The 10,413-nt window shown below is 50.4% G+C and overlaps 1 protein-coding gene across 1 annotated transcript in view; it reads left to right on the forward strand.

The window, feature by feature from the left end:
• LOC105528966 (sialic acid-binding Ig-like lectin 11) overlaps positions 1 to 6,680 on the forward strand; it is a 12,339-nt gene extending 5,659 nt beyond the window's left edge. Inside the window, exons 6-8 of the mRNA XM_011966004.1 lie at positions 4,042 to 4,138; positions 4,471 to 4,552; positions 5,428 to 6,680. Coding sequence (XP_011821394.1) covers positions 4,042 to 4,138; positions 4,471 to 4,552; positions 5,428 to 5,694 — 446 coding nt within the window. The 3' untranslated portion in view covers positions 5,695 to 6,680. The remainder of the gene's footprint in view (positions 1 to 4,041; positions 4,139 to 4,470; positions 4,553 to 5,427) is intronic.
• Positions 6,681 to 10,413: the final 3,733 nt, after the last annotated feature.

Below are 10,413 nucleotides of genomic sequence, written 5' to 3' on the forward strand. Positions count from 1 at the left end.
AGGCTGGAGTGCAGTGGTGCGATCTCGGCTCACTGCAAGCTCCGCCTCCCGGGTTCACGCCATTCTCCTGCCTCAGCCTCCTGAGCAGCTTGGACTACAGGCGCCCGCCACCACACCCGGCTAATTTTTTGTATTTTTAGTAGAAACAGGGTTTCACCGTGTTAGCCAGGATGGTTTTTTTTCATTTTCACACTTACTTTTTGGGGCTAGGTAGGATCTGAACAGCATTAGTCCACTCCTGGGCTGCTATTGGCCCTGAGGCTTGGTAGGTGCCTGCCGCAAGTTGTAAGAATTATGCCTTTCTTTTTTTTTTTTTTTTATTATCTTCCAGGGGCCAGTCCCCGCCCCCCTCTTTTTCCAGATAGAGCCGGGCTGGGGAGAGGGACTTAACCCTTGGTGTGCCTAGCTGCTTGGCGCCTCGCTTGTTGCTTTTGCTCTTTCCCGGTTTGTTCCCTGGTCACGGTTAATGTACATCTTGGTGGTCACTTTTATAAGCTGGGTGGCATTCATGCCTGCAGTTTCCGCTTGATGTCACCCCAGGCTTGCCCTACAAAGACTATGCTTACTGTAAAGGTAAACTGAGGCTGGAGCCAAACCGGGAACGAAGACACAAGGCAAATGGCAGTGAGAATAGCCTTTATTAGGACTCGCGGGTGAGGTTCCTCAGTCCAAAGCTGCGGGCCGAGGAAGTCGCGCTGAGGGAGAAGGGTAGGGGCTTCTTATAGCCCGAGAGGTAGGGAAGCTGGTTGTACAAACAGGGCCTGGGGGGTCTTGAAACTACTAGGGCAGGAGTCGAGTAAGGGTCATGAGGAAGGGGTCTTTGGAAACTGTCAACTGGAACTGCTTTTTAGGAACTTGTGGAATGCAGGTGAGCTGCAGGTCATGGGGGAGTATAGTTGCCCAGCCAGAACCTCTGATGTATGCAAGTCTGTGGGTATGTTCAAAGAGGAAGGGAAGTCTCAAACAAAGGGCCTGCTACGTCGGGTGGCGCTGCCATGTCGGGTCTAGATCCCTGCCTAACGCTTACCATGCGCTGATTTTCAGCAGCCTCAGGGTCAAATGGGGTGTAAAGCCGGAATGCTTCACGAAGTTTTTTATAAAACTGACTTGGGTTGTCATCAGCTCTCTGAAGCACTTTTGAAATTTTTCTTCTATTAATTGCTTTCTTTCCACCAGCTTTCACGCCTTGCAGAAGTGCCTCTCAGTACCTTTGCAAACGCTGAAGCTGAGTTGCATCCTCTGGGTCCTAGTCAGGATCTGGGTCTGAGAACTGACCTTGAGTGCATGCCTGAGCACGCCCTGCCTCTGCTGGTACGTGGGGTTTTAGCCAGCGGAGAGCTGCCTATGTTACTCTCTTGCACTTTTTAGTGTTAAATCACATGAGGAAAAGCTGCTTGCAATCTGGCCAGGGTGGATTGTGTGTCAGAAAGATGGACTGCATCAGATCTGTAAGGGCTTGGGGCTTCTCCGTGTAGGAGGGAGTATGAGTTTTCCAGTTTAGTAGATCAGTAGTCGAAAAGGGCTGATGGATGAAGGTCCGTTTGCCCCCTGAACCTGGCCTCGGTTATTATAATAAATGGGTCCTCACATCTCCCTGACAGGCATTTGCATAGCTCAAGCACGGCCAGATCTGAGACGGCCTGCTTGACTCTTTTGACTTCCTTCCCTGGCCTTTTGAGGCTCCGATCCTTCCCTTCAGGGTGAGACTTGGGGCGTGCTAGCTCCTGAATTTGGTTCCTGGAGGGCTGTTGGCCTCAGTAAAGGTGGGTAGGCTGGGACATATATGGAGGAGGAATCTCTGTTTCCTCTGGCAGCTGTTGCAAAACTGGCTTCTGTTGCTCTTTCTGGGATTTTTCTTTTAACTTCCTGTCAGTCAGCGAAGCTGCTCTTACTTTTACTTTTGGCTCGGGCTACAAGTGTTTTGCAATAAGCTGCTAAACAGGGCTGGATCCAGGTTGGTCTTGTCTGTCCTATATGTAACCATGAATCAATATAAGGAAACTGATAAGGATACTCAGGCTGTCACCATCTTAAATACATGGCCAATTGTTTCCTAGGCTACAGTTCCTTCAGTCAGCCATCCAACACCAAAAGAGGGTCATTCTAATTCACAGAGAGTTCTCAACCTCTGGGGGATTCGCTTAACTTTATAATCCCCTGAAAAACCTTTCTTAAAGTTTTGTGACGTGCGCTTCAATGGAGTAAGTTTTGATGACTTTCCTTCTATTCCTTTCTTTACGGCGCAGTGTACTCACTCGCTCCTTCTCTCATTTCCGCTGACTATACCGTCTCCTATTATGGGAGTTTTTAGACACTACTTGACTTTGGAGAGTTCCTTATTCCTGCTACGACTCTGAGCTGTAGGACAGCTCCGGTTAGCCATATGCAGATCGCCACTAGGGCAGCTCCGGTTAGCCGTATGCAGATCGCCACTAGTCGTAGTCGGCCCCACACTTTGCTTGGAGCACCGAGTCCACACTAAGAGATTTGTGACTTCTCACTTTGTGACTGATGAGCCTAATTAGGCCTCTACATTTACACACTTTTACACACTTCCCCACTCCCAGTTCCTATGGTCCTAATTGGGGTGGCAAGCCACTCTCGCCACCTCCAGTTTCTTAGTTGGGGTGGCTCGCCACCTCCTGTTTCCTTTTCCTAATCGACTTAGCAAGCCATTCTCATGTCCTGTATTGATTGGGGTGTGATTTTCATCCAAATCGACAAGCCTCTCTTCGCCGCCCCCAGCCCCTCTGGATCGGACTACTAGACACACCCCAGGAAGTGATCAGGCTCCCCTTCCACCCCTACGGGATGGGTCTCCTGCCTTGGGCCCCAAATTACTGCGGTTCCTGAAGTGCACTGTTTCCGAAATCGTTCTGTAGCTCCTTTCAGGTTTTGTTGTGCTGCTAGGTAGGGGCACCAGGTCAGTGGAGAGCTGATTTCTTCTCCAGGCTAACGTTCTCCTGGTGGCACCTGGGGTCACAGGTCTCCCGAGGCCCAGGGCTCCAGCCCCTAGAGGCAAAGGAGGCAGTAAACCTGCCGTCTCTGGTCCCTTCGTGGTCGCCAAAAATGCTGCGGGAAACTGAGGACTGGAGAGACCGATAGGGAGAACAGGAGGATTGTTTATCTTAGGTGCACACCAGCTCAGTAGATTCGCATCTAAAAAGCTGAGCATTAAACAAACACAGAGCAGGGTTTTTTTTTTTTTTTTTTTTTGAGACGGAGTCTCACTCTGTCGCCCGGGCTGGAGTGCAGTGGCGCGATCTCGGCTCACTGCAAGCTCCGCCTCCCGGGTTCACGCCATTCTCCTGCCTCAGCCTCCCGAGTAGCTGGGACCACAGGCGCCCGCCACCTCGCCCGGCTAGTTTTTTGTATTTTTTAGTAGAGACGGGGTTTCACCGTGTTCACCAGGACGGTCTCGATCTCCTGACCTCGTGATCCACCCGCCTCGGCCTCCCAAAGTGCTGGGATTACAGGCTTGAGCCACCTCGCCCGGCACAGAGCAGGGTTTTTATGAGCGGACTTACGAAAGTAAAACAGAGGCGGTTAATTATATGATAGGTCACATGATTTATAGTATAGCATAACTTGTGGCTTTGCATAGCTGGTGCCTTGTAGCTGTGTCAAAAAAAAAAAAAAAAAAGAACTGGCTAAATACAGACATTTGTAAAACATAGTTATGCTTAAGAAGCCAGGGAAAGGAGTAGCAGAAAGGAATTTGTTTTTCTTTTTTTCCTTCAACCTTGCTCTGGAAGGGGGTGTGTCTGGAGCCTATTCCTTTGGCCTTGGCTTTTTAAACAGTATTATCTCATAACTGTCCTTGAAGTGAGCTTGCTAAGCAGAGGAAAACTTGTTCCTTTTTTTTTTTTTTTAACCCTTGCCTTGCCTGTTACTTTTCTTGGAGTGAATGAATGCATATTTATTTTTAAATTTCTGCCTCAGTGGGGGATGAAGAATCTGAGAGCTCTAGGTCTGTGGGAGGAAGGGGCAGGAGGGTCTCAGGGCTAGGAGAACACCACCCCAAACCCTGCTCCCATGCAGGGAAGCTGCAGCGTGGGGGAGGAGTTGGCCTGGGGGCTGCCCTGGGAGCTGGTGTCACTGCCCTGCTCGCTCTCTGTTCCTGCCTCGTCATCTTCGGGTAAGTGTCATCCCTGGGAGGGCAGGCAATGCAGAGTGTGGGAAGGGAGAGGTTTCTAGAATCCCAGACAGTCCCAGCCGCAGGAATCTAGATGGGGCAGTGGGTGTAAGAACTGGGCCTTGGGCAAGAGAATCAGAGCAGGGGTCTGCTCCAGAGCCCTGATCCAGGCCATCTATGAGGGTCCCCAGTTCTCACTGTAGGAGTCACCCCATGGATATGTCCCCACCCCACTGGCCTCCACGGCCTTCCAGCCTCTGCTAAGCCATGTAGGAAGCAGTCGCCCCACGCTCTGGGCCAGCCTGAAGACTGAAGGGCAGTGCTTCTTCCCTCAGGGTGAAGACCTGCAGGAAGGAAGCTTGCAAGAGGGCAGCAGCGAAGCAGGACGTGCCCTCCACCCTGGGGCCCATCTCCCAGGTGAGAGCCTAGCCTCTGTCTGCTGGGGCCCCAGCTGTTCCCCTTTCCTGGATGGCCATGGGCACTCCTCTTGGTGCCTTGCAGAATCATTGTGCCCCAAATAAGATTTTGCTCCTGGGTCCCCATCAATGCAGTCCCAAGTCCCATGATCTGGGGGGCACCCTCCCCCTTGCTCCCCATGTCCCCTCCCAGAGCCAAGGCCTCCCCCGGCCTGTCCATACTCTGCCTGTGCTCGAGTAGATCTTTGTGTTTGAGTAGATCTTCCGAGGTCCCTGAGGTCAGTCCAGGTCCAAGCAAATCCCTGTCTTTCTCACACCTCCTCCTTCCTGGGCATCCACTCATAATTTGCAATTAGATAGTAACTTGATTGACTAGAGCTTTAATGTCTGCCTCTCCTTCCACACTGCAAGCTGCCTGAGGTCAGGGATGGTGTCTCCCTAGTTCCCCCAGGAATATACAGGGGCTGGCACAGGGGAGCTGTTCCATAAAGGCAGCGGGTGCTGGAGTCAGAGAGACCTGGACGTGAATCCTGGCCTGACCACTGCTTAGATGTGTGGGTTTGGGGAATTTACTCAGCCTCCATTTCTCCATCTGATCATGGGGACCATAGTGCCTCCCCAGTAGATTGGGGTGAGGATTTTATGAGTCTGGATTGTGGTGAGGATTTTATGAGTCTAGCAGTGAATTACCAAGAGCCAGATGTTATTGTTCTCAAATATTTGCTGAATGAGTGAATGGATGAGGGCCCAGCCAGCGTCTGTGGAATGAGTAGGTGAAACAGGAAATGCTCAGCTTCCAGGTCCTCTTGTGCATCCTCCTTGCTCTCGCTTAGCCCCCATGATCCTAATTTGACTCCCTTTCTCCCCTGCATTCAGGGTCAGCAGCATGAATGCTCGGCAGGCAGCTCCCAAGACCACCTGCCCCCAGGTGCAGCCACCCCCACCCCAGGGCAGGGGGAAGAGCAGGAGGTCTACTACGCCTCCCTCAGCTTCCAAGGGCTGAGGCTTCGGGAGCCTGAGGACCAGGAGGCCCCCAGCAGCACTGAGTACTCAGAGATCAAGATCCACGAGGGACGGCCCCCAAGGGGCCTGGGCTTTGGGCTTCAGTTGGAGAAGGAGACGTCAGGGATGGTTCCAAAGTGAAGAGTTCTCCATGGAAACAGGACACCAGCAAGTGCGTGGGAGTCGTGCTGGTGTGACGGCCAGAACTGGACTCAGATTTCAGCCCCATCCCCAATGAAGAGCTTGAGTTCGAAGATTAGACTCTTTTTTTGAGACAGGGTCTCACTCTGTCCCCCAGGCTGGAGTGCAGTGGTGCAATCTCAGCTCACTGTAGTCTCAACCTGCCAGATTGAAGTGATCCTCCTATTTCAGCCTCCCGAGTACCTGGGACTGCAATTGTGAGCCATCACGCCAGGCTCATTTTTGTATTTTTAGTAGAGACAGGGTTTCGCTGTGTTTCCCAGGTTGGTCTTGAACTCCTGGGCTCAAGCAATCTGCCTGCCTCTGCCTACCAAAGTGCTGGGATTACAGACGTGAGCCACCGTACCTGGCTGAAGATTATACTTTCAATTCACAGCGAGTTTGAAGATGACACTTTGAGGCATCGTGTCTATGGTTCATTACTACAGAAGCTTCTCTGAATGTGTAAAGCACAGGAAACCAGGCAGAGGAGGCACAGGGCGCTCTCCAGAATGAGAAGCCAGCTCCTGGGGTTGCTTTGCTGCAACCGTCATTCCCCATTGATAACCATTCTCCTCCTTCAGAAGAGGGAGAGTGAGAGAACCAAGTCCGAGTGGTTCCCATTTTAACATTAAAAAAAAAAAAAAAAAAAAAAAGGCTGTGCGTGGTGGTTCACACCTGTAATCTCAGCACTTTGGGAGGCTGAGGTGGGTGGATCACAAGGTCAGGAGTTCAAGACCAGCCTGGGCAAGATGGTGAAACCCCATCTCTACTAAAAACACAAAAATTAGCCGGGCATGGTGGCGGGCGCCTGTAATCCCAGTTATTGGGGAGACTAGGCAGATAATTGGTTGAACCCGGGAGGCAGAGGTTGCAGTGAGCTGAGATCGTCCCACTGCGCTCCAGCCTGGGTGACAGAGTGAGACTCTGTGTCTAAATAAATAAATAAATAAATAGAGCCTGAGTTTGGGCAAGTCATCTTACTCCTCAGTAAAACAGACACAATAAACCTAAATCACAGGGCTATTGTGGGACAGAAAGGAAGTCATTAAAACAAGGCACCCAGGCCAGGCACGGTCGCTCACATCTGTAATCCCAGCACTTTGGGAGGCTGAGGCGGGCAGACCACATGAGGTCAGGAGTTCAAGACCAGCCTGGCCAACCTGGTGAAACCCCATCTCTACCAAAAACACAAAAATTAGCCAGATGTGGTGGGGCACACCTGCAGACCCAGTGACTCAGGAGGCTGAGGCACGAGAATCATTTGAACTCAGGAGGCAGAGGTTGCAGTGAGCCGAGATTGCACCACTGCACTCCAGCTTGGGCAACAGAGTGAGGCTCTGTCTCAAAAATAAATAAATAAGGCCAGGCATGGTAGCTCACGCCTGTAATCCCAGCACTTTGGGAGGCCAAGGCAGGCCTCATGCCTGTAATCATGCTGTGTCTACTAAAAATTCAAAAATTAGCAGGGCATGGTGGTGGATGTCTCTAATCCCAGCTACTAGGGAGACTGAGGCAGGAGAATTACTTAAACCTGGGCGGCAGAGGTAGCAGTGAGCTGAGATCACGCCATTGCACTCCAGCCTGAATGCCAAAAGCAAAACTCGGTCTCAAAACAAAAAAGAAAGAAAATAAAAGAAACAAGAACTCACTATGTTGCCCAGTCTGGTCTCAAAGTCCTGGCCTCAAGCAATCCTCCCACCTCAGCCTCCAAAAGTGCTAAGATTACAGGTGTGAGCCACCATGTTGGGCTGACCTGATCTTGTAACTCCAAGTTTCTACCCTTTTACTGACATCTGTCCATTTTTCTCTCCTCCTAACCCCCAGCAACCACGGTTCTAATTCTACTTTGTTTCCATGAGTTTTGTGGCAGGAGAATAGGGGATTAGGGGAACGGGAGCTCAACAGGTGCAGCCAGTTCCTACAGACAGGAGAGCGTAGGTGTGGTGCACAGGGCACATTCTCGCTCCCATGATAACAAGCCACATAGCCTCTGATTGACTGCGGGCCGGGTCTCCGCTATGGCCCCTGATTGGTCGTGAACCAATCCTTCATAGCATGTAACCAATTGGAGGTCTCTGAAGGGCGCCTAGGGGTGTTGCCGGGTTCCTTCTAGCTTATTACAAACCCTAATTGGGGAGCCTCTTGAGCTGCTGGCTGGATCCCGCTCCCACTCTGAACTGTCTTCAATAAATCTGTGCTTTTCTATTCACAATAGCAAAGACATGGAATCAACCCAAATGCCCATCAATGATAGACTGGATAAAGAAAATGTGGTGCATATACACCATGGAATACTATGCAACCATAAAAAAGGATGAGATCATGTCCTTTGCAGGGACATGGATGGAGCTGGAAGCCATTATCCTCAGCAAACTAACACAGGAACAGAAAACCAACACCGAACATTCTCACTTCTAAGAAGGAGCTGAACAATGAAAACACATAGACACAGGGAGGAGAGCAACACACACTAGGGCCTGTCAAGGGGCCGGGGAAGGGACGGCATCAGGAAACACAGCTAATGCATACTGGGCTTAATACCTAGGTGATGGGCTGATAGGTGCAGCAAACCACCGTGGCACACGTTTACCTGTGTAACAAAGCTGCACGTCCTGCACATGTACCCCAGAACTGTAGGGAAAAAAGAGATCAGACTGTTACTGTGTCTATGTCTTCCCTTTCTACATAGAAACAGTATCTGTCTTCCCTTTCTACATACACACAGTAACAGTCTGATCTCTTTTTTCCCTACAGAAAGGAGGAAACTCCATTTTGACCTGTACGCTGAACAATTGCTTTGCCCTGAGACGCTGTAATCTGTAACTTTGCCCCAACCTTGAGCTTACAGAAACATGTGTTGTGTGGAATCAAAGTTTAAGAGATCTAGGGCTGTGCAGGATGTGCCTTGTTAACAAAATGTTTACAGACAGTATGCTTGGTAAAAGTCATCGCCATTCTCTGCTCTCGATAAACCAGGGGCACAATGCACTGCAGAGAGCCGCAGGGACCTCTGCCCTGGAAAGCCGGGTATTGTCCAAGGTTTCTCCCCATGTGATAGTCTGAGATATGTCCTCATGGGATGGGAAAGACCTGACCGTCCCCCAGCCTGACACCCGTGAAAGGTCTGTGCTGAGGAGGATTAGTAAAAGAGGAAGGCCTCTTGCGGTCGAGATAGAGGAAGGCCACTGTCTCCTGCCTGCCCCTGGGAACTGAAATGTCTCGGTATAAAACCCGATTGTACATTTGTTCAGTTCTGAGATAGGAGAAAAGCCGCCCTGTGGCGGGACGCGAGACGTGTTGGCAGCAATGCTGCCTTGTTATTCTTGACTCCACTGTGATGTTTGGGCAGAGAGAAACATAGATCTGGCCTACGTGCACATCCAGGCATAGTACTTCCCCTTGAACTTAATTGTGACACAGATTCCTTTGCTCACATGTTTTCTTGCTGACCTTCTCCCTGTTATCACCCTGCTCTCCTACCGCATCCCTTTTGCTGAGATAGTGAAAATAGTAATCAATAAATACTGAGGGAACTCTGAGACCGGTGCCGGTGCAGGTCCTCTGTATGCTAAGCTCTGGTTCCCTGGGCACACTTTTCTTTCTCTATACTTTGTCTCTGTGTCTTATTTCTTTTCTCAGTCTCTCGTCCCACCTGACGAGAAACACCCACAGGTGTGGAGGGGCTGGCCACCCCTTCACCCCAGAACTTAAAAAAATCTGTGCTTTCCTTTGGGAGGCAGAGGCGGGCAGATCACTTGAGGTCAGGAGTTCGAGACCATCCTGGCTAACACGGTGAAACCCCGTCTCTACTAAAAACACAAAAATTAGCCGGGCGTGGTGGCGGGCACCAGTAGTCCCAGCTACTCGGGAGGCTGAGGCAGGAGAATGGCGTGAACCCGGGAGGCGGAGCTTGCAGTGAGCCTAGATCCTGTCACTGCACTCCAGCCTGGCCGACAGAGCGAGACTCCGTCTCAAAAAAAAAAAAAAAAAAAAAAAAAAAAAAAACAACTGTGCTTTTGTTACTCCATTCTTCTGTTGCTTTGTCCCTCCTTTCATTTTCTTTTGTTACTTGATTTGTGCATTTTGTTCAATTCTTTGTTCAACACGCCAAGAACCTGGACAACTCTCCAGTGACATTTTGACTTCTGTGGATTCCACATGTCTGTGAGATCGCACGGTATTTGTCTACCTCTGATTTCGGGTTAATTTCTGTTGTTGCAAATGGCAGGATTTCTTTTTCGTAAGGATGAGTAGTATTCAACTGTATTATGCATGTTTTGTGTGTCTGCGTATGTACAGGTGACCCTTGAACCGCACAAGTTTACACTGGGGTATACACAGATTTTCTTCCTCTTCCGCCACCCCTGATACAGCAAAATGAATCTCTCCTCTTCCTCTTCGTCCTCAGCCTACTCAACGGGAAAACAATGAGGATAAAGGGTTTTTTTTTTTTTTTTTTTGAGACAGAATCTCGCTCTGTCGCCCAGGCTGGAGTGCAGTGGCGGGATCTCGGCTCACTGCAAGCTCCACCTCCCAGGTTCACGCCATTCTCCTGCCTCAGCCTCCCGAGTAGCTGGGACTACAGGTGCCCGCCAGCACGCCCGGCTAATTTTTTTGTATTTTTAGTACAGACGGGGTTTCACCATGTTAGCCAGGATGGTCTCAATCTCCTGACCT

The sequence above is a fragment of the Mandrillus leucophaeus genome, unplaced genomic scaffold (assembly GCF_000951045.1).
Source record: "Mandrillus leucophaeus isolate KB7577 unplaced genomic scaffold, Mleu.le_1.0 Scaffold74, whole genome shotgun sequence".
NCBI classification, from domain to species: domain Eukaryota; kingdom Metazoa; phylum Chordata; class Mammalia; order Primates; family Cercopithecidae; genus Mandrillus; species Mandrillus leucophaeus.